General features: G+C 42.5%; 1 protein-coding gene across 1 annotated transcript in view; it reads right to left on the reverse strand.

Annotated features, from left to right (window-relative positions):
• ATOH8 (atonal bHLH transcription factor 8) overlaps window positions 1–25,511 on the reverse strand; it is a 60,415-nt gene that overhangs the window by 15,290 nt on the left and 19,614 nt on the right. The window contains exon 2 of the mRNA XM_056554514.1: window positions 18,498–18,689. Within this exon, the coding sequence (XP_056410489.1) occupies window positions 18,498–18,689 (192 nt within the window). The remainder of the gene's footprint in view (window positions 1–18,497; window positions 18,690–25,511) is intronic.

Genomic DNA, 25,511 nt, shown 5'->3' on the forward strand with positions numbered 1-25,511 from the left:
GCTCATCCAGGATGGCACATCAATGCGAGCTGTGGCAAGATGGTTTGCTTTGTCTGTCAGCATAGTGTCCAGAGCATGAGCTGCTACCAGGAGACAGGCCAGTACATGAGGAGACGTGGAGGAGGCCGTAGGAGGGCAACAACCCAGCAGCAGGACCGCTACCTCCGCCTTTGTGCAAGGAGGAGCATTGCCAGAGCCCTGCAAAATGACCTCCAGCAGGCCACAAATGTGCATATGTCCACTAAAACGGTCAGAAACAGACTCCATGAGGGTGGTATGAGGGCCCGACGTCCACAGGTGGGGGTTGTGCTTACAGCCCAACACTGTGCAGGACGTTTGGCATTTGCCAGAGAACACCAAGATTGGCAAATTCGTCACTGGCGCCCTGTGCTCTTCACAGATGAAAGCAGGTTCACAATGAGCACATTTGACAGAGTCTGGAGACGCCTTGGAGAACGTTCTGCTGCCTGCGACATCCTCCAGCATGACCGGTTTGGCGGTGGGTCAGTAATGGTGTGGGGTGGCATTTCTTTGGGGGGATCGCACAGCCCTCCATGTGCTTGCCAGAGGTAGCCTGACTGCCATTAGGTACCAAGATGAGATTCTCAGACCCCTCTAGACAATGCTAGACCTTATGTGGCTGGAGTGTGTCAGCAGTTCCTGCAAGAGGAAGGCATTGATGCTATGGACTGACCAGCCCGTTCCCCAGACCTGAATCCGATTGATCACATCTGTGACATCATGTCTCGCTACATCCACCAATGCTACGTTGCACCACAGACTGTCATCAGGAGCATGCCCAAGTGTTGTAGGGAGGTCATACGGGCACGTGGAGGCCACACACACTACTGAGCCCCATTGTGACTTGTTTTAAGGACATTACATAAAGTTGGATCAGCCTGTAGTGTGGTTTTCCACTTTGATTTTGAGTGTGACTCCATATCCAGACCTCCATGGGTTGATACATTTGATTCCCATTGAAAATTCTTGTGATTCTTGCGCATTCAACTATGTAAAGACGAAAGTATTTCATACGATTGGTTCATTCATTCATTCAGATCTAGGATGTGTTATCTTATTGTTCCCTTTATTTTTTTGAGCAGTGTAATTTTAATCAACTGGTGCCAGAAAGTTATACTGATTTGTAAATGACTTCTATTAAAAAACCTTAATCCTTCCAGTACTTATCAGCTGCTGTATACTACAGAGAAAGTTCTTTTCTTTTTGAGTTTCTTTTCTGTCTGTCCACAGTGCTCTATGCTGACACCTCTGTCCATGTCAGGAACTGTCCAGAGTAGGAGTTAATCCCCATAGCAAACCTTTCCTGCTCTGGACAGTTCCTGACACAAACAGAGGTGTCAGCAGGGCGCACTGTGGTCAGACAGAAAATAAATTAAAAAAGAAAATAACTTTATCTATAGTAAACAGCAGCTGATAAGTACTGGAAGGGTTAGGATTTTTTTTTATAGAAGCAATTTACAAATCTGTTTAATTTTCTGGCACCAGTTTTTAAATAAAAAATGGACAAGCCCTATTGAAAAGGGCTGACAAAAACCTAGGCACCAGCACAAAATTTTCCACCAGACCTGGCGCCTGGGATTTGTCTAGCCATGGTGTATAGTATGGGAAGATTTAAGTATAATGTAGCCGGATTTTACATGATACTCTTTGGCTTTTTGGGCACCTTAGGTACCTGTGGCTCTTTTTTTTGGGAAACTCCCAGCATGCCTTGACAGTTGCAACGAGTTGTAGTTTTCCCAAAACCTGTAATAATAATAATAATATATAATATAAAATACAAACAACATCATTGGCCATACTTACTGTGCACAAAGTCATCCACATCAGTTTCTCCATCTATACCAGTGGTCTCCTAACTATGGACCTCCAGATGTTGCAAAACTACAACTCCAGCATGCCCGGACATGCTGAGAGTTGTAGTTTTGCAACATTTGGAGGTCCACAGTTTGGAGACCACTGATCATTACTGATAATTGGCTGAGGGTCCATGCTATGTTCTAGTCACTTCACCCAATACAGGGGCCCCCGAGCACAATGCAGGGGCTCCCAAGGAGTGGATGGTGTTAATTTTCCTTACAGCGGAGGAAAGAAGTTTTCACTTAAGGCCATTAGTAAGCTGTCAGCAGATTTATGTCTCACAATGCATCATCCTCTGTTCTTCACAATGATAAACACTTTCATCATTTTTATTGAATGTTGTCATTGGACTGTCCTGTTCTTGGTACACTGATAGTGGAGAACTTTACATTCCAGAGACAGCCAAAGGGCCAGGGCTCTGGGTCTAAAGGTCACCACAGAACGGTATATACCATACTACAATAATAGTTATATTCTTGTATATAGAAGGCAGTATTGTAGTAGTTATATTCTTGTATATAGGAGGCAGTATTATAGTAGTTATATTCTTGTATATAGGAGGCAGTATTATAGTAGTTATATTCTTGTACATAGGAGCAGTATTATAGTAGTTATATTCTTGTACATATGAGGTAGTAGTGTAGTAGTTATATTCTTGTATATAGGAGGCAGTATTATAGTAGTTATATTCTTGTACATAGGGAGCAGTATTATAGTAGTTATATTCTTGCACATAGGAAGCAGTATTATAGTAGTTATATTCTTGTACATAGGAGCAGTATTATAGTAGTTATATTCTTGTACATATGAGGTAGTATTATAGTAGTTATATTCTTGTACATAGGAGCAGTATTATAGTAGTTATATTCTTGTACATAGGATGCAGTATTATAATAGTGTTATTCTTGTACATAGGGAGCAGTATTATAGTAGTTATATTCTTGTACATAGGAGGCAGTATTATAGTAGTTATATTCTTGTACATAGAGAGCAATATTGTAGTATTTATATTCTTGTACATAGAAGCAGTATTATAGTATTTCTTTTCTTGTACCTAGGAGGCAGTATTATAGTAGTTATATTCTTGTACATAGGAGCAGTATTATAGTAGTTATATTCTTGTACATAGGAGACAGTATTATAGTAGTTATATTCTTGTACATAGGAGCAGTATTATAGTAGTTATATTCTTGTACATAAGAGACAGTATTATAGTAGTTATAAACTGGTACATAGGAGCAGTATTATAGTAGTTATATTCTTGTACATAAGAGACAGTATTATAGTAGTTATAAACTGGTACATAGGGGGCAGTATTATTGTAATAGTGTGCATCTTAACACTTTACTGCCCAAGATATATTACAAAAACATTCATACATTCCTGTTGGAGACACAGAAGGTGCCAACAAGAAATATTCCAGATTTTTTACCAGCATGTCTATTATTTCTTTATGACGCCCCACCAATGCTCTGTAAGAAGCATCAAGGTCAGTTTCCTGTATGATTCTGAAAACAATAAGAATTCTTCAAAAAGTCATGTGAAGGGAAGTGCTGGTGCTCTGATACTGCATAGAAATGCTGCACACGGAACCCCGTCAGCCCTGGTTACACAAGCTATGTGTCTATGGGCAGAGTCACACGAGCTTTATGGTGCATCTATAGTGCTGTGAGTCCAGGTCATTAACTTCACCGCAAATATTCTCCTGTAAGGCTGCGTCAAAGCCTATCAGACTTTTAACTCGGACTGAAAATCATGGTCTGCCACGTTTTTAAGTCCGAGTCACAAGTGGGATACACTCAGGGAATGACCTGATCATATTCATTAGCTAACTACTACGATCGGGTCCATGTGGGTCATATGAGTAAATAGGGCAGTGCCTGTCCATGCACATATATGATTGCAGCCGATTTCAGCTTCAGAAATCTATCTACAGTATTTATCTCATATCTATCTATCAATCAAAGAACGTGTGGAAGGCAGCACAACCAAAGCCAGTTTATATTGGAATTGCAGGGTTCCAGCAGGGTAGCAGTCCCAGTCACAGACTGTATATAGATCCAAAGAAAGCAAAGTCCAGCAGAACTCGCAAGGTAAAGGTGCAAAACATAAGGTGCTTTATTGACCCATGGCCGTTAAAGATGCAGTGATGCTGTTGAAACCTTGTATCCTCATGGGTCAATAAAGCCCCTTGTGTTTTCCACCTTTACCTTGGGAGTGCTGCTGGACTTTGCTTTCTTTGGATCTATCTATCTCATATCTATCTATCTATCTATCTATCTATCCATCTATCTATCCATCTATCTATCTCATATCTATCTATCCACCTATATCTATCTCATATCTATCTATCCACCTATATCTATCTATCTATCTACAGTGGGGATCAAAAGTTTGGGCACCCCAGTTAAAAAAATTTATTTATGTGCATAAAGAAGCCAAGGAAAGATGGAAAAATCTCCAAAAGGCATCAAATTACAGATTAGACATTCTTATAATATGTCAACAAAAGTTAGATTTTATTTCCATCATTTACACTTTCAAAATAACAGAAAACAAAAGAATGGTGTCTGCAAAAGTTTAGGCACCCTGCAGAGTTAATATCTTGTACTGCCCCCTTTGGCAAGTATCACAGCTTGTAAATGCTTTTTGTAGCCAGGCAAGAGTCTTTCAATTCTTGTTTGAGGTATCTTTGCCCATTCTTCCTTACAAAAGTCTTCCAGTTCTTTGAGATTTCTGGGCTGTCTGTCATGCACTGCTCTTTTAAGGTCTATCCAAAAATTTTCAATAATGTTGAGGTCAGGAGATTGTGAAGGCCATGGCAAAACCTTCAGTTTACGCCTCTTGATGTAATCCCCTGTGGATTTCGAGGTGTGTTTAGTATCATTATCCATTTGTAGAAGCCATCCTCTCTTTAACTTCAGCTTTTTCACAGATGGCATCATGTTAGCATCCAAAATTTGCTGAAATGTTATTGAATCCATTTTCCTTCTACTCATGAGATGTTCCCTGTGCCACTGGCTGCAATACAACCCCAAAGCATGATTGATCCACCCCCATGCTTAACAGTTGGACAGAGGTTCTTTTCATTAAATTCTGTTCCCTTCTTCTCCAAACGTACCTTTGCTCATTCCGGCCAAAAAGTTAAATTTTAACCTCACCGGTCCACAGAACTTGTTTCCAAAATGCATCAGGCTTGTCTATATGTTCATTTGCAAAGTTCAAAAGCTGAATTTTTTGGTGAAGACGTAGAAGAGGTTTTCTTCTGATGACTCTTCCATGAAGACCATATTTGTACAAGTATCTCTTTATAGTGGAATAGTGTACCACAACTCCAGTGTCTTCAAGATCTTTCTGGAGGGATTATGCAGTCAAACGTGGGTTTTGAATTGTTTTTCTCACAATCCTGCGAGCTGTTCTGTCTGATATTTTTCTTGGTCTTCCAGATCTTGCTTTAACTTCCACTGTTCTCGATGACTGCCATTTCTTAATTACATTCCGAACAGAGGATATTGACATCTGAAAACATGTTGCTATCTTCTTATAAACTTCTCCAGCTTTGTGAGCGTCAACTATGTTCAGTTTCAGATTTCTAGACAACTGCTTAGAAGAACCCATGGTGCTGATTGTTGGGGCAAGGTCAGATGAGTCTGGGCATTTAAAACCTTTGCGATTGACATCACCTGGTCTTCCCAGATGATGATTGAGAACAATCCATGACACTGGCAGGTCTCAGCTTTGCAAAGTGGGCAGTGCATGCTATAAATTCTGCAGGGTGCCCAAACTTTTGCAGACGCCATTTTTTTGTTTTCTGTTATTTTGAAAGTGTAAATGATGGAAATAAAATCGAACTTTTGTTGACATATTATAAGAATGTCTAATCTGTAATTTGGTGCCATTTGGAGATTTTTCTATCTTTCCTTGCCTTCTTTATGCACATTAATACAAATTTTTACCTGGGGTGCCCAAACTTTTGACCCCACTGTATCTATCTATATCATATCTGTCTATCTCACAGCTATCTATCTATATGTCTATTTATCTATCTCATATCTATCTATCTGACTGACTAAAAAAGAAAGCAGCACTCTAAAAAAGAATGATGACGGGGTGCAAATAGCATCTAGATCCTGGTCACAGATCCTTAAGTATACAGATAACAAATGTGCAACAGCACTTCCTTGTGATGCAAAAAAGACTTGGTCTTTATTCACACAAATGTGTGAATAAAGACCAAGTCTTTTTTGCATCACAAGGGAGTGCTTTTGCAAATTTTTTTCTATCTAACTATTTATCTATCTAAAAAAGGATAAGTTGGATAGCACCTACTGATACTAAGACACAACTATTGCATGGACCCGGCATCCAGGTGCATGCTGCTAGGCTAAATATACACAAGCAGAAGAATACAGCAGCACACTGCTAGCACAAATATATAGATGAAATATGAAATGCTATATTGCTATAATGAACAATGAAAAATTGAGCTGCTTCGCTCACCATTTGGCCAAATAATCTGTACCATCCCACCACGATAAGGTGACCTCATTGGGACGGACCCTACACTATGAATGTGCCTCTGAGCAGTCAGTTACCAGGCTTGTAAGATCTAAGACATCCAGCACCTTATAAAATGGGTGAGGTGCAGGAACCAACATGGAGGTAGCCATTCCCCCCATTTGTGCAATATAAAAAAGGATAAGTTGGCCAGCACATACTGCATTTCATATTTCATCTATATCTTTGAGCTAGCAGTGTGCTTGTGTATTCTCCTGCTTATGTCTATTTAGGCTAGCAGCGTGCACCTGTATGCCAGGTCCATGCAATAGTTGTGTATCAGTATATGCTGGCCAACTTATCCTTTTTTGTATTGCACATATGGTCCCACCCATTTTATAATGTGCTGGATGTCTCAGACCTCACAAGCCTGGTAACTGACTGCTCAGAGGCAAATTCACAGTGTAGGGTCCGTCCCAATGAGGTCACCTTATCGTGGTGGGGTGGTACACACTATTTGGCCAAATGGTAAGCGAAGCACCTCAATTTTTCATTTTTCATTATAGCAATATAGCATTTCATGTTTTATTTGTATCTTTGTGGTAGCAGTGTGCTGCTGTATTCTCCTGGCTGTATCTATCTATCTCATATCTAGCTATCTATCTAACTTATAACTGTGGTGGCAGGGTGTGTGGTGCAGGGCAGATGTTATTACCCTAGGGGCAGATGGCATTAACCCCTTGTATTCTTGACGCCAGGGCGTGGTTTAGCCTATAACCACCCGAAGGTGTACCGCTGGATCCTGGGCTAAGCATGAGGCAATAAAGACTTCAACGCCAAGTTAGGGACAACTGTAGCTTTACTGAGGGTAGACAGTTGGTAAAGTCTATACAGTTCAGCCAGGGCCCAAGGAGGTGACCAGTGATGTAGAGACCTTAAGGGCTTTGCTGGGACTTGTAGTAGGACTGGACAATTGAATGCAGACAATGCTGACTTGACAGATGACAGGGACGGACTTGACTCATAAAGCTGCGACTTTATCTTACTTGAATTGATGGTGGCTGCAGGACTGGACTTTGAGGTCTCCAACACTCTGGACACACACACTAGGCACAACTGCACTGGACCTCAGCAGGAAGCAAGAGCCAAGAGAGAAGAAGCTACACCCAGGGATTATATGGGGGAGACTAGCAGGGAGCCCATAGGTCACTGGTACCTCCTGGGTAACAATCACATGACATATCACATGGTATAATTCTTAAAGCAACATTACATTTTAAAACACTTTACATGGTAAAACATATTTACAATGGGGAAACAAGTCCAGGGGGCCTTGGGGACACTGAAGGAGGCTGCCTGACAGGACAGCAGGAGCACGGGGTAACACCTCCCGCACTGGGCCACTACATCATATCTATCTGTCTCTCTCATCTATCTCTCTGTGGTGGCCCAGTACGGGAGGTGTTACCCCATACACTTGCTGCCCTGTCAAGCAGCCTCCTGCAATGTCGTCCCCCCCCCCCCCCCCGCATCTATTTATTGTAATTGTATTTAATCCCTATATATGTAAGAGTGTTATGTCTTTAAGAAATGTTCCCATGTGATCTTCAGTTGTCATGTGATTGTTACCCAGGAGGTATCAGTGACCAGGTGACTTAAGGGTGACCAATGGGATCCCAACATAGTCTCCCCCATAAAAGCTCTGGGAGGAGTCTCTTCTCTCTCTTTTCGGGTAAGCTGAGGTCCAGTCAAGTAGAACCTAAGTGGTGTCCAGAGTCATAGGAGGCCTCAAGTCCAGTCTACAGCCACAAGCTACAAACCTGCAAGTAAGCCACAGTCACAGTCTTGTCAGTCACAAGTCAGTCAAGTCAAAGTTGTCGTCTAGTCAACGTGGCCTGCACTAAATTGTCCACCACTACTACAAGTCCCAGCAAGCCCTTAAGGTATCTGAAGTCACTGGTCACCTCCGTGGGCCTGGCTGAATTGTATAGTCTTTTCCACCTGTATAACCTCAGTAAAGCTACCGTTGTCCATAACTTGGCGTCAGAGTCATTATTGCCCCCATGCCTAGCCCAGGATCCAGTGGTATCCCTTCGGGTGGTACTGAGGATAAATCACGCCCTGGCATCACAAATAATGCTGTTCATGCCATCTGCCCCTAGGGTAACAACATCTGCCCTTTGCATCACACCCCATACCACATAATTATCTCCTATCTATCTATCTCATATCTATCTAATCAGGCCCATCGCTACAGGACAGGCAACCAAAGCAATTGCTTGGGGCTCCGAGCTGGCAGGGGGCCCCGAGCAGAGCCGGTGCTTGCCCATCCTGTAGCGACAGGGCAATTCCCCCCATCACTAATAAGGACATCCGTGTGTCTCGAAAGATGTTTTCAGGACATCCCTGTGTCCCGAAAGATGTTTTCAGGACACAGGGATTCCCCCGTTAACTCTCTGCGGCCCCGCGTTAAGTTTAAGGGTCACTGACATCCTGTGCGTGCGCCCATAGCAACGGAGGCACAGAAAACCGGAGCATCGAGGAGGAGGAAAACGTGCGCTGGCCAGCTTGGTAAGTGACCAGCGGGACGTCATCTTCGGTGTTCCGACCACTGCTTCTCCGGTCCCGGGAACTAATGCCGGAGCGGAGCGGCCGGAGCGGTCGGAGCACTGAAGTGGGGCAGTACACAGGCATACAGCCTCCAACCATACACTGTATATGGCTGGAGGCTGTATGTCTGTGGGGAACACTGCCTGCCTAATGTGGGGGAACACTGCCTACCTAATGTGGGGGAACACTGCCAACCTAATGTGGGGGAACACTGCCTACCTAATGTGGGGGAACACTTCCAGCCTAATGTGGGAGGAACACTGTCAACCTAATGTGGGGGGTACTATGCTGCACCTAATGTGGGGGGAACACTGCCTACCTAATGTGTGGGGAACTCTGCTGCACCTAATGTGGGGGGAACTCTGCTGCACCTAATGTGGGGGGAACTCTGCTGCACCTAATGTGGGGGGAACTCTGCTGCACCTAATGTGGGGGGAACTCTGCTGCACCTAATGTGAAGGGAACACTGTCTACCTAATGTGGGGGGAACTCTGCTGCACCTAATGTGGGGAGAACTCTGCTGCACGTAATGTGGGGGCCTCGTATCGACGTTCGCTCACGTCGCGTTCCCATAATTCAAGCGTTACTACATCCTGACGCCGGCCCTAGAGCGTGATGTGCGTGAAAATCTAGGGGGGGGGGGGGGGGAGGCCTCCGTGTCCATTTTGCTTGGGGCCCCCAAATTCCTTCAAACGGCCCTGTATCTCATATCTATCTAATATCTATCTATCTAACTATCTCATATCTATCTATCTATCTATCTATCTATCTATCTATCTATCATCTATCTATCTCATGTCTATCTATCTAATTATCTATCTATCTCATATCTATCTATCTAACTATCTATCTCATAACAATCTATCTATCTCATATCTATCTATCTATCTATCTATCTATCTATCTTTCTCTCCTTCCCTCCTTTCTAGGAGAACAGCTTGTTCTGTGTAACTTCTTTGCTATGAAGTGAAATCTACACCACACAAACACAGTCATGTCGCACATCCCGATTTGGCAGATGTCACGCCGCGGCTATTACTTTTTGTCACTAATACATAAATCTTTTCCATGTAGAGACATCTTATCCTTATGTATATATATATATATATATATATATATATATATATATATATACATATATATTTTTTTATTTTTATTTATTTTTTATTTTTTTTTGATCTTTGCCTTTCTTCTCCAGATCTGCTTTCGCCTTGATAAAACCCATAGAAAATATCAATGTGACACACGCGGTGAACGAATTCCAAAACCGCAGCCTACAAGTTTTATGAAGCCCCGACTGTTCTGCTGTTCTTCATAATCTGGTTTCCTCTCTCATAAAGAGACCTTTAGCACGGTTTTTCCTTGTGCCTCTGAAACAGCTGCTCTCACTGTAGTATCCTGAGTGATGATGAGGTCCTGAAAGTGTTTTTTTGGAACAGATGGCCAGGAGAGAGCCGGAGAGCATGCCAGCAAAATGCTGGGGAATGTGCCAAATCCAGCAGAGACTGAGTGCTTTGGGTTCCAGCTCGCGTGCCTTTCCTCTGCCCTCTGCCCTGAGTGGCGCCAGTAGGACTTCCCAACTAGCACTCTGAACATCTGGAGTCTGAGACTGCCAGAGAGACGAGGGGGGTGGCGGTGGAAGGAGAAGGGGGGATAAAAAGAAAAAAAAAAGCATGCTTCAGCTTAGGCCTGTGCTCTTAACAACATACTGCCTGGGAGAACACATGAAGAAAAAAAAAAGATTAAGAATGGGACTGTGCAAGCTTATTTAACAGCTGCGGTCAAACAAAAAATACATATAAGCCCGCTGTTCGGGATCCGGGGTTAGGACTGTAAAGAGAGTTCACACGTTCATATACGGACACTTTGCCTTTATAGATATATATTTACAATGCATATGGTCGGTATGGAGGGCGGAGAGGTAAAACATTTTACTAATAAGGTCTATTCAGTGTTTAAAGGGGGCTCTGCTTTCTTTTCGCTTTATATTAAAGGGGTACCCCCCTGGAAAACATTATTATTATTATTATTATTTTTTTTAATCAACTGGTGCCAGAAAGTTAAACAGAATTGTAAATTATACAATGGGAAAGGGTAGCGTGCACTCGCCGCGGGTAAACTGCTGCAAGCCCGAGGTCCGGGATCACCACGGCATAGACGAGGATTGTAAGGGGCGCTCAGAGGCTACGCCGGCAGTTTCGGACGTAGGAACGTCCTTCTTCCGGCCTCCAAGGAGGCCGGAAGAAAGACGTTCCTACGTCCGAAACTGCCGGCGTAGCCTCTGAGCGCCCCTTACAATCCTCGTCTATGCCGTGGTGATCCCGGACCAGTGGAGTACCCCTATAAACTGATCACGAGTTGTCCCTTTGTCGGGACCCCTGTAGTGTTGACACCTTTCTTGCAAAAAAAATACCGGCCATACTAATTTGCATAGTTAATTATATATGCGTGACATCACAGGATACACATATGCGGGGGACATTTTTGTCCTATTCTGACCCCTATAACTTTTTTATTTTTCCTTATACGGGCATGTATGAAGGCTCATTTTTTGCGCCCCCTATCTTTAGTTTTGAACAGTACCATTTTTGTTTTGATGTGACTTTTTGATGGCTTTTTTTTTTACTAAATTTGGGAGTTGCAATTAGTTACTAACTACAACTTCCAGCATGCCCTGATACAGCCTGTGGCTCAGCAGCTGCCCCAAATGAAAACTACAACTCCCAGCATGTTGGACTTTATAGTAGTATATAGTAAAGGTCAGTGTTTCCCAACCTCGGGTGCCTCCAGCTGTTACAAAACTACAACTTCCAGCATGTTGGACTATATAGTAGTATATAGTATAGGTCAGTGTTTCCCAACCTCGGGTGCCTCCAGCTGTTGCAAAACTACAACTCCCAGCATGTTGGACTATATAGTAGTATATAGTAAAGGTCAGTGTTTCCCAACCTCGGGTGCCTCCAGCTGTTACAAAACTACAACTTCCAGCATGTTGGACTAAATAGTAGTATATAGTATAGGTCAGTGTTTCCCAACCTCGGGTGCCTCCAGCTGTTGCAAAACTACAACTCCCAGCATGTTGGACTTTATAGTAGTATATAGTATAGGTCAGTGTTTCCCAACCTCGGGTGCCTCCAGCTGTTACAAAACTACAACTCCCAGCATGTTGGACTTTATAGTAGTATATAGTATAGGTCAGTGTTTCCCAACCTCGGTTGCCTCCAGCTGTTACAAAACTACAACTCCCAGCCTGCCCGGACAGCCGTTGGCTGTCCGGGCAGGCTAGGAGTTGTAGTTTTGCAACAGTTGGAGGCACTATGGTTGGAAAACAGTGGTATAGTATATGGTGCAACTGGTTGGAGGACTGGTTGGAGAAATACCGCCCATTGATTTGCCGGTATTTTTAGTATAAAATTACCGTCAGGGTGGCCAAAATACCGGCTGTGACGGTAAAATACTGGCCAGGTGGCAACCCTAGACCACGGTGATCGGTCGTAATCTATGGGTAAATATAGTGTTCACTTTCCCTGCAGCGCCACCACAGTGTAAATTAAGTATTACAGTGTCCATTCACATTAATAAGTTGTAGGACAGGACAGGTCCTCCAGAGCAGACAAAGTTCTTTGCACTATTTTGGGCAAGAGGTGAGGATCCTGAAATAAAGATTCCACCCCTCCCCTATAACCTCTCTGATAGGGTATAGGAAAATGTATTTTCTTAGCAGGGCAAAATAGGGGTATTCCTCTGATCTGTACAGTTCTTACTTCTTAGAAGGGTCGCTTTGACAATGAGCTGATCATAAATGATCTCTTTGTTGGGATTCCTGTGATTGGATGTAATCTGTGGGTAAAACCTGGAAGTGATCACTTTCCCTGCAGCGCCCCCACAGGGGGAATAAAGTATTACACTGTGTGCTTTGACTTCAATAAGTTATTTCTGTAATACAGGACAGATACTCCAGTGCGAGTTGTAAGGTTCCTAAAATTAAGAGTGACCCCCGCCCCCCCCCCCCCCTAAATAACCTAAGGGCACATTCACATATACAGGATCTGCTGCAGATTTGATGCTGCAGATATCTTGGTTACACGGTTCATGAAGTTGAAAGAAGACAAAAGTCCATCAAGTTCAGTATATGACCCCACTGTGTTACTCCAAAGCAGTGGTCTCCAAACTGTGACCCTTCAGATGTTAAAAAAAACTAAAACACCCAGCATGTTGGAAGTTTAAAGGGGTACTCGGGTGGAAAACATTTTCTTTTTCCAATCAACTGGTGCTAGAAAGTTAAACAGATTTGTAAATGACTTCTATTAAAAAAAAAAAAAAAAAAAAATCTTAATCCTTCCAGTACTTATCAGCTGCTGTATACTACAGAGGAAGTTGTGCAGTTCTTTTTTGTCTGACCACAGTGCTCTCTGCTGACTCCTCTGTGACAGAGGTGTCAGCAGAGAGCACTGTAATCAGACAAAAAAGAACAATTCAACTTCCTCTGTAGTATACAGCAGCTGATAAGTACTGGAAGGATTATGATTTTTTAAATAGAAGTCATTTACAAATCTGTTTAACTTTCTGGAGCCGATTGATATGAAAAATTTTTTTTTCCACCAGAGTACCCCTTTAAGTTTTGCAAAATTTGAAGTGCCCCAGTTTGGAGACCACTGACCTAGAGGAAGACATTCTGGGAGGTCCTTCGCCGCAGCAGGCCACAGGCTGTAAGAGAGTATTGCCTATCACTGAAGGCGCTTGGGTTATCAATGACTGGTTGGGACAGACAGCAGCTACCCAGGATGTCAGACTTAAAGGGGTACTCCCGTGGAAAACTTATTTTTTTAAATCAACTGGTGCCAGAAAGTTAAACAGATTTGTAAATTACTTCTATTAAATAATCTGAATCCTTCCTGTACTTATTAGCTGCTGAATACTACAGTGGAAATTCTTTTCCTTTTGAAACACAGAGCTCTCTGCTGACATCATGAGCACAATGCTCTCTGCTGACATCTCTGTCCATTTTAGGAACTGTCCAGAACAGCATATGTTTGCTATGAGGATTTCCTTTTACCCTGGACAGTTCCTAAAATGGACAGAGATGTCAGCAGAGAGCACTGTGCTCATGATGTCAGCAGACAGCTCTGTGTTTCAAACGGAAAAGAATTTCCACTGTAGTATTCAGCAGCTAATAAGTACAGGAAGGATTAAGATTTTTTAATAGAAGCAATTTACAAATCTGTTTAACTTTCTGGCACCAGTTGATTTAAAAAAAAATAAGTTTTCCACGGGAGTACTCCTTTAACTGGTGTACAGCTTCATACCTCATAGAGAATCCACATAACCCATAAAAAGTGTGCCGCCATACAGTGCTTTAAGGTTTGTAAACTGACCAAGATTTCACTGTTTCAGCAAACTGTTCTACAATTTAAAGATAAAATAAACTGAGGCTTTTTTTTCCTGTTATTTCCTCTGGCAGCAGAATTGCTGAAATTGTTTTATCAATTTTTGGACGGGGATTTTCACATGTGGCCCATAGAATAAAAAAAAATAAAAAAAAGTAAAAAAAAATAAAAATAATCATTAAAATCAAGTATTAAAGCAGAATCGTGGTCCAGCTGGTTACATACTTAGTGTAGCCTACAAGCAGTAGCCTGTGAAATGTGAGAGCGTGATTTGAGCCTCTATGTCTGGGTCATTGCCTGATGGTCGTATATTATTCTCATAGGCTCGATAATTTAAAGGAACAGAATACTCCTCTACTATATAGTATTTATTTATCACTGGATGGCACTAGAATGCATAGAAAGCCATATATCTAAATCTTTCCACGGGAAGAGAGCCGCCATTGTGACCTCCAGAAGTAATGAGCAAAGTTATGTAGCAATGCTGAAATGGAACAGTGCCCCTAGTGGCCAGAAAATTACAAAGGAAATATTCTTTATAGCAGAGGCCCCCAACCCAGTCCTCAGGGCCCACCAAGAGACCTGGGTCTCCTTTTTTTCCTGTTCTGTGCCAATTGAGTAACCTAGAATTTGGTGGGCCTTGAGGACTAGTTTGGGGACCACTGCAAAAAATATTATTTTAGGGTATATTTGCCTATTTTATCTATTCTAGGAATGCTGGAATTAAAGGGGTACTACACTGGAAAATTTTTTCTTTTTTAATAAATCAACTGGTGCCAGAAAGTTAAACAAATTTGCAAATTACCTCTATTTAAAAATCTTTATCCTTCCAGTACTTATCAGCTGCTGTATGCTTCACAGGAAGTTGTATTTCTTTTTGGTGTTCTTTCCAGTCTGACCACAGTGCTCTCTGCTGACACCTCTGTCCATGTCAGGAACTGCGCAGAGTACAAGCAAATCCCCATAGCGGCTCTGGACAGTTCCTGATACGGACAGAGGTGTCAGCAGAGAGCACTGTGATCAGACAGAAAAAAAACTTCTTGTGGAGCATACAGCAGCTGATAAGTACTGGAAGGATTAAGATTTTAAAATAGTAGTAATTTACAAATCTGTTTAACTTTCTGGCACCAAAAAAATAAATAATAGTTTTCCGGAGTACCCCTTTAATAAAAATCCAACAGCACCAGCATTGGGCTGTGTTTCCAAATCTGTTTATGATACGTTTTTAAAATGCATCCCCCCTACCCATTTGATTGGTGAAGTTATTGAGAATTCACCTATCAAGACAGAAAACACATGTAAAAAAAAATGGGACAAACACTGAATGTGAGAACACAGCCTTATACCCCCTATCCCCTTTAGACTAAGGGCTGCTTTAAGGGGTATTCCCATCTCAGCTTGTTATCTCTTATCCATAGCATAAGGCCTAGGTCTCCTATCTGTGGACTTCTAGCTGTAGCAAAACTACAACTCCTAGCAAGCCCAGACAGCCAACGGCTGTCTGGGCATGCTAGGAGTTGTAGTTTTGCAACAGCTAGAGGTCCGCAATTTGGAGATCACTGGGATAGGGGATAAGAAGCTGATCTTGGGGGTCCGACTGCTGCTCACAGTGCATGCGCGATCACTGAAAGTTTTTGAGAACATTTAGCAGCACCATATTGAAGAAATGGACCAGTGCCTGCAAATGCGCGGTCTGCTTCTTTCCCTCTAGGGACAATTATATCCCCATTCTTGAAATTGGTGGCTGCGCATGCACAGTGTGCAGCAGTCGGACCCCCAGGATCAGCTACTTATCCCCTATTGATACCAAGCCGATATGGGAATACCCCTTTATTTGCAAAGTGTTTTAAAACCAACATTTCATTGTCCCGCTAGTTGGACAATCCATGAGTAAATATTCATATCTCGTCTCCAAGGGTTCTGTATTTGTTGGCAATGATACAGGGGGACAATAAAGATGGCAGAGTGACCCCCTCCTTTCCCCCCCGCTCGCTGACACTGACCAGTCTATTAATGGTCGGAACGAAAGATTCCAGAATCCGCAGGGAGGTTCAAGTGAAGTTTACAAGCCTCCTTTTGTAATAATACAAACATCAATCACTCTCTTCTTATTCATCCATGTTATTTTTCCGAAAGGAAAACTGGCTGAACAGTCGGCTTCCTCTCTAACACGGTTTGATGATGATTTCATGTAATTGGTTGAGCGTTAAGTAACCTGAAGGAATGCGATTCAGTAATGAGACTCGGTGCTGTTTCCTTTAGATACCCCGCTCTTGGCTACGTGTCTTCAGATAAACCTTCAATTAGCTCCTTCTTGTGGGAACGTCGTGTTTAAGAAGACGACTGGATCCAAGAAGCCGACAGAAGACGTGATTCATGGGATTTTACTGGATACGGCAAACCTCACAAAGAAAAGTGAATAGGTGTTCATTGTGATCCTTTGATGGCAACTTATGCTCATATGCCCAATTAGGGGATATGATATCATAGAATTGAACCTTGTCAGGACACCCCTCTATGAGCCAGGGAGGAAAGATGCTGTGTAAGAGAGGACTTAAGTCATTCATTCCTGGCCACGATCTGGTTTGGTAGGCAGTGGTTGACCATTGAAAAATTATCTGCAGAAGATCCCATATGAAGGGGCTATCTTTGGTGAAACCACCTGCTTGAACCAAAACTGACTGGTCCAAAAAGATAAAACTACTTGGTTTATGTGTGCAGCCCTGTAATTGTTCCTTTTTAACGGGACTGCAATGGGATCCAGTATTGGCCAATGCCCCTAGAAAAAGCTAATTCTTGACTAGGAAGTTACACATGACCTAAAACAGCACTCTTGCCTTTATCTTCTTATGTCTAAGAACAATAAAAGAAACCTTTTCTCTGAGTGGCATAAGAAACATTATCTATGGTGAAACCACCTGTTTGAACCTAAGCTGACTGGTCCAAAAAGATAACACTACTATGCAGATAATATCCAGTAGGTACCTAAATATTCCATTTCTGCTGCCCTGTCAGAGAGCCCCGGCGCCGGACTGTTTTCTTATTCCTGCTCCCGCTGGATTTTCAACCATTACCGCCCACTCCCGCAAGGAGTGTGTTCCACTCCAGCTCTCGCAATATGTGTGTCCAATCCTGCCTCCTCCTGTGAACATTTTGTCAGAGATATATAAATAGTACCCTCTGTGCCATTTTATTACTTACATGCCATTTCATTAACCAATCCCCTACTCCCCCCCCCATTCTTTTTTATTATAAATACCCACTTGTGCCATTTCACCACCCCCTTGTGGTATTTCATCACCTCCTTGTGGCATTTCGTCAGCCCCCTGTGGCATTTCAGAGGTTTGTGGGACTGCGCAGAATTTTGTGGGACTGCGCAGTGTATGTTGTGTGACCACCCACTCCCACCCTCAACAACCTCATTACCGCCCGCATTTGCAAATTTTTTTTTGGGTCCTTCAAGACCCATGGAATTCAGAACCTGATGCAAGACTCTACCCTGTCACTATTCCTTTTTTTTTTATGGAACCGCAATGGGTCCCAATATTGGCCAATGATGCAATAAGACAAAGTTAATTCTTGACTGGAAGGTTATATGTAACCTAGAACAGTATTCTTCCCTCTAACTTCTATATTGGGTAAGTAGGTCATATGGTTGTCCAAAAACCATAAAAGAAACATTTTCTCAGTGTGGCATTTTTGTGGCTCCCAGAGCAGAGTACTTATTTAAGATGGCTGTACACGTAATACAGCTGTCAGCTATCTGTCTTTCCCTATGCCACCCATACACACGCATGCACTGGTAGTAGCTTGTTTCCTGAAGAATGAAAGGATAGACTGGTTAACATCCAACATACCCAATCCTTTTCTCCCAGACATCTACCATTGAGGAAGAATTGGGAAATCACCATACACATTACAATGTTTGGCCAGTCCCACTGAAAATGACACTTATATGTGGTGTATGGTCAGCTTTTACCATGACTGATTAACTTATTTCCCATTATTTATATAGTATTAAAGTTTTTTTTTTTATCTGTACTTTAGGTTACATGTACATTTTATGTTGTCATTGATAATTCATGTGGTTATTGGAAGATCCCTGGGGATTTCTTCTTTCCTTACCTTCCTCTTTTTTGACCTTCCTTCTGACTGTAAAGTCCTAGTACATTGCTCTACACACTCGGTAAAACTCAAGTTACTATGATCAGCACTGTAGTCAAGGTCAGCCAGTCGCGCCAGGGAGAGGATATAGTTACAAGCTATTCTCAAAATGGCCAATTTAGAAAGCTTCTGTCCGTATGAATAACATGGCACCTACAACGGAAGAAGAAGGACATATTAAGCAGAGTGTAATGAGTAGTAATATTATTCACAGCAGTAAATGAATTATGGTAAAAGCCATTTTAAAGTGCATTTACTTTATGTAATCTTCAGTGGTTTAACAGGTTAACAAACATTGTGGCTAGGAAAGTTTATTGACTTTAATTATGTCTCATTCTGCGGTCACTCATCATGCAAAGTACCATTCTATCCGTGGCTGTATATAGAGTAGAGAGAACCTTTTAAAATACCCAGAGCAAAGTTGTGTAAGTTTGGTCACCACACAAGTACTAAGGGTGTATAAAAGGGTAAAAAGGAGAGTAAAATTAGGAGAAAAATACTTCTAATAATCTATTCAAAATGCGAATAAACTAAGCTTCCTATGGTCTAGGCTACCAATTTAGGTCACCCATAATCTAGTAATGTCTCCATTCCAGTCCTCAATGCCCACCAACAATGCACGATTTGAATTTCTTTGCAATGGAATAACTGGGGGGGGGGGGGGGGGGTTGGAAGAAAACAACAACAAAAAATGGAATGTTAGTGGTGACCACTGATCTAGTCCATTAATTACTAAACCCTAATGATATTAGCCACCAATTACAGATCACCAATGATAAATCCTACCAATTCTGGTCAGCAATGATCTAGTCTATAGATTTTCCGGTCATATCGGTACCACAAGGGGGAAATGCCATGCCACACAGCACAGTGATCAAAGCCTTGGGTGTAAATTGATGTCATCCTTTCAAAAGGACTTACATTTTGGGGATCTTGAGATCCACTGCCTTGACCAACAATTCAGATTGCCAAAAAATTCCGGTGACAAGTGACCTACACAAACAATTCAGATTACTAAAAATCAAGGTCATCGGTCTAGGTTTCCAATTATCTAAACTACCAATAATCTAGGGCACTAATTCCAGTCACCATTGACCTAAGCCACCAAATCTGTTTATCAAGGATCTCCGCCACCAATTCAGATTGCCAAAGATCTAGACCATCAATTCTGATAACCAATGGCCTAAGTCACCAAGACTATTTGCCAAAGACCTAAGCCATCTATCCAAATTGCCAATGATGCAGGCCTTTTGGCAAACAGTTAAAAGGGTGCATTGAGAAAAACCTAACAAATTGTTTTATTAAGAATAAATTCCTTGTACATGCTACTAGCTAACAAATTTCGGGCATTAGGACAACTCTTTGTGGAGACCTCTGTACGCATCTCGTGCAGTCCTCCAGTTCAGCTGCCGGCCGATATATATCCTGACAATTTTAAATTGACATAAGTGTCAGGTCACACCAAGGCTCTTAGCTATTTGAAAGAAACACAGCCTATACAACAAGCACTCTATACATCTACAGCCGGACTCCATCTGCTCCATTTATCAAGTCACATTTCCATCAGCTGAAAACCCCCTATCCATTCATAATCTTGCATTCAGATGCTGGAATTTCTAACACTTGGGGTCTGCTTGAAGAAGGACCGGCTCCATCTGAACACATGTGCTGATCTATGGCTTCCTATGGCATCATGATAAAATTATATGCACTCTGGAATTGAAAAGAAGAAGATAAACAGTGCTGTATATAGATCAATCATATCTCTAGCTCATTTGGGGGGTGGGGGTGTTATTGTAATGAAGACCACCACTGTCTAGAAAAAGAGACAGAACAGCAGGCGGGCATATTTGACTTGATTTACTGACCGCTACTTGAAAGAAAAGGCGTCTCTGCTTATTTATCAAGCCGTCTGCTTTGAGATGTACCAATGTTTCACTCCTTGAAAAATCTTTCGCCCCTAACAAACTTGGGTTTGCTTACGAAATGTGACAAGAAAGGCAATGGAGGTCAAGTTCTTTGTCTTTGTAGCTCAACATAAAATCCCTTTAAACAGGTACCCACTAGTCTGACATTTTTGAAATAGTAATCTAAAACTTTTCCAATGACTACACAACTTCTGTACCAATGGCATGTGTAACTAGGGGGCAACTAAAAGGCTCCTGGAGGGCGGGGGGACCCACCTGAGGTTGTCCACCTCCCTTCACCATGGACAAAACAACCAATCAAGGTCTCCAGATATCATAAGCAAACAGTGCAGGGAGGGGAGAAATGGCCCAAGTGTCATGTTGCTCTTTTCTCTTACAAAGGATAGGAAGGTGAGAGGTGACAAGGCAGCAGCACTAACCACCCTGACTTAAAAGAGGAATAAAAGGCAGTATGTCAGCAGTTTTGAGCCATCAAAACTACTGACAGCCCAATACAGAGGTCAGGGAGGGGAGCGTAATGATATTTGGTGTCTCATGTCTTTAATGTTTTGGCTGCCACCATGGCAGGTGTCCAGGACGCTGCACAATGTTTTCTCGCCAATTCAGGTTACATCACTAAGACACCAGGTATCTTTACAGTTACTTCCCTGAGTTCTGCTTAGGGCTGTTGTCTGTTATCATGGCACAAAATTGCTGAAAGACCCCCTTTAAAGGGGTTGTCCCATATGTACAAGTTTTCCCTATCCACCACAATCTTGAGACCCGAGTCTCCTATCAGAATGCAGTGGCCAGATGCCCTTTGCCACTCAACTTCTTCTCTATAGGAGTCATGAACATCAAATAGTTATCCAATATCTTGAGGATAGGGGATAACTTGTAAACATGGGAAAATCCCTTTAAAGAGGTACTCCGTTGGAAAACATTTTTTTTTAATCAACTGGTGCCAGAAAATTAAACAGATTTGTAAATTACTTCTATAAAAAAAAAAGTTCCTAAAATGGACAGAGATGTCAGCAGAGAGCACTGTGCTCGTGATGTCAGCAGAGAGCTCTGTGTTCCAAAAAGAAAAGAATTTCCTCTGTAGTATTCAGCAGCTAATAAGTACTGGAAGGATTAAGATTTTTTTAATAGAAATCATTTACAAATCTGTTTAACTTTCTGGCACCAGTTCATTTAAAAAAAAAAAAGGGGGTTTCCACCAGAGTACCCCTTTAAGGCTGGGTTTACATACTTCTGGCAACCCTGCCATCTGTCGTACACCCATAGGATCACAACATTTTCCATGCACAGTTCATTGCCCATAGGTCCAACGTCATTCCCCGTTTCATCCAACTGGATGGAACGCTGGATTTAGATCCAGTTTGTTGAGCTTGTGGTCTGTACAAAAGTATATTTTCTTATTTTCATTGTCTGTCTAATATTGGAATTGGCAGAAGATCCTTCATCTGATGTTACAGTAATGCCCTTGACTGTCAATGCCCTGCCAGCGAATGAAATGCATGTGGCAATGACTGCTTTTTTAGGCCAGGCAGGCTGCTTTGACCCAGAATTGTAACATCTAATCCTCAATAATGTTATGGATTGTATAAATGTGTATAATAATGCACAGGGTTAGTATGATGGACTTTTAGTAAATAAAATAAAAAAATTCTGGCAGTTATTTTTTTGTCAAATGGTATAGATAACCCAATTCCAGACCCTCAAAGGGGGGTATTTGAAATCATCTACCCCAACATCATCTGTGGGGAAAAAGTTGAGAGGGCGTCATACTTTTGACAGTCGACCGGTCCTGCTGAAGTCAGCAGGTTTGGACAACTTTTATCTACAGTGTCCCCACCTTTGCTTCTTTTAAGTTTAGGAGTCCAGTGGGTGGCCCTACTCAGTGATTGACAGCTACAAATGTATGCACAAGGAAGATTACCAATCACTGATTAGAACCACCCACTAGACTCCTAAGTCCAGAATGGGGAGAGATTTATATAAATTGTGATAGCCTGGGGGGAGTATGGTATATGGGGGTGTAGCTGTGCGGTGACTAAAGCGTGTTTGTTAACCCTTGCTATCCGTGACGCCAGGGTGAGGGCTCCTCAGTAATGCTTGTCCTACCGCCACCCTTCCCAAGAGCGATAGGGAGGTAGATAATAATGCAATGTCCACAACCGAAGAGTTTGCTGAAACAGGTGTAACTTTTACTGAAGATTTTATGCAAGCTTCATAACCGGAACAGTCTCTACACATACAACTGCTTTCTTGGAGATTGACAAAGGTTGTGACTTTAGCAATTTAGAGTCTTTAGAATATTATGCACTGTTCCACTGGATTTAAGGGATTTAGTTGCGGTCCAGTAGTCACGCTAGCTTTAGCGAGGGTAGTTAAGAACTCACAGTTTAGTTCAGCTGAGGCCGGTAGGTTTTTAGACCTAGCATGTTTTTGCAAGTTGCGCAGATCCGTCCTGCTAGTCCGGCATCCACGAGAGCAGCAACCCAACAGAGCGATAATTGGCTGCAGCTCCCTTATATGGGCAGGGGCTGGACTAGAGCTAATTGACCCAATACTTGTATCAATCACCATTACAAAGGATTATGGGCAACATGTGACCCAAGGACCTCCAAAGGTCCTCCAACATACCATAGAGGATATTAAGATGGTCACATGACCGAAGGTCCTGCAACGCTAAACAAGGTAAGTATACTATAAATTATATCAAATATATATTATTACTAAATATATACATATATGAACATTATAGAATTAGAGTAGAGGAGAGGCGACTAGGGGCTGTCCCACCTGGGGGACTCTACCTGAGCGTAGTTACTCTGACTTTGGGGACCACCATACTAGGTACGGTGTGCAATACGATACCGGGACACCACACAATAAATTATTAGTTAGCTTAAACCTTTTCTCACATTGATCTACATATCTATCTGCTCAGCTCATCCTGCTACAATCTTATTAGATTAAACCGCTTGGCAAAACATTAAACTTTCTAATATCCTTCATAATAAATGTTATCTCCTTTATTATAGAAATCATGGTTATAAAAAAGACCACTAGGGGTCCCCATACCATCCAGAACATAATCTTGTCCTAGCTGAAGCACAGGCTGGGACAAAGTCCAGTAAGTGAGGGTGGTGTGCTCACTCCTGTCCTATCAGACTGCTGCATTTAAACAGAGAGGAGGGGGGGGGGGGGTAACATAGCAGCCTGCAGTGATTGGATAAAGAGACCCGGCACAGGACAGCAGAATCAGGGAGAAAGTGAATGCATAGTGAGTGAGGGCGGGCTCAGCACTTGCCTCGGACACGCCCCTTCCTGAGAAGCAGATGTCAGAATGAGTGAGCAGCAGAACAGAGAGATTTATGAGCTGAATAAAGAAGCTAGACACGTAAAAAAAGACATGTAAGGCATCTGCATGGCCTAGTGAGTAACATACAGAAGCATTATTTTTTCTGTGATATGACAGGTACGCTTTAAGAATATTTTACATCACTTTATACCAAACCATCCCCAGTGGGAAAAAAAAAATTTGTAAGTGGGCCACCCACCTACCATGTGCTATTTATAATACTGATGTCTTCTTATGTGGTATAGGGGTCTTTTGGACTTCTCAGACACTAAAAGTGCATTTGCTACCTCCTCTCCTTATAGTTATGTCTCGACTTTCATGCACATAAGATCTGTGTTTCCTAACCAGAGTGCCTCCAGCTGTTGCAAAACTACAACTCCCAGCATGCCCGCACAGCCAACGGCTGTCCGGGCATGCTGGGAGTTGTAGTTTTGCAACAGCTGGAGGCATGCCGGTTGGGAAACACTGCATTAGATCATTGAGGAAGAGCTTTCAGATGTCTCCTGAATGCAGACTGTTCTTTTCTTTTTTTTTTGTCTCTGTGAAAAAGTGGATACAAGTGGCCGCTCTGTCTGGTATAATATTGGGTGTAATTATCCCTCTTCCATGTTGTAATAAACCATAAAACTAACGTCTGGATGGAAATGAGCGCATCGCGTCTAAGCCAACGCCAACACTTCTCCGTATTGTTCTTTTTTTTTTTTTTTTTTTGTGCATTAAATAGAACCCGACTTCTATATAACACCTTAATGACCTTGTATCTGGCACCCATGAAGGAACGTTTGTTACGCTCCAGCCTTATTTTATTTTTTTATACACTGCTCAAAAAAAATAAAGGGAACACTAAGATAACACATCCTAGATCTGAATGAATGAACTAATCGTATGATATACTTTCATCTTTACATCACAAAATCACACAAAAAGTATCAATGGAAATCAAATGTATCAACCCATGGAGGTCTGGATATGGAGTCACAGTCAAAATCAAAGTGGAAAACCACACTACAGGCTGATCCAACTTTATGTAATGTCTTTAAAACAAGTCAAAATGAGGCTCAGTAGTGTGTGTGGCCTCCATGTGCCCATATGACCTCCCTACAACGCCTGGACATGCTCCTGATAAGGTGGCGGATGGTCTCATGAGGGATGTCCTCCCAGACCTGGACTAAAGCATCCGCCAACTCCTGGACAGTCTGTGGTGCAACGTGGAATTGGTGGATGGAGCGAGACATGATGTCCCAGATGTGCTCAATCCGATTCAGGTCTGGGGAACGGGCGGGCCAGTCCATAGCGTCAATGCCTTCCTCTTGCAGGAACTGCTGACACACTCCAGCCACATGAGGTCTAGCATTGTTTTGCATTAGGACAAGGGGTCTGGGGATCTCATCTTGGTACCTAATGGCAGTCAGGCTACCTCTGGCAAGCACATGGAGGGCTATGCGCCCCCCGAAGAAATACCACCCCACACCATTACTGACCCACTGCCAAACCGGTCATGCTGTAGGATGTTGCAGGCAGCAGCATGTTCTCCACAGCGTCTCCTGACTCTGTCACGTCTGTCACATGTGCTCAGTGTGAACCTGCTTTCATCTGTGAAGAGTACAGGGTGCCAGTGGTGAATTTGCCAATCTTGGTGTTCTCTGGCAAATGCCAAATGTCCTGCACAGTGTTGGGCTGTAAGCACAACCCCCACCT

This window comes from Hyla sarda, chromosome 1 (assembly GCF_029499605.1).
Source record: "Hyla sarda isolate aHylSar1 chromosome 1, aHylSar1.hap1, whole genome shotgun sequence".
Lineage (NCBI taxonomy): Eukaryota > Metazoa > Chordata > Amphibia > Anura > Hylidae > Hyla > Hyla sarda.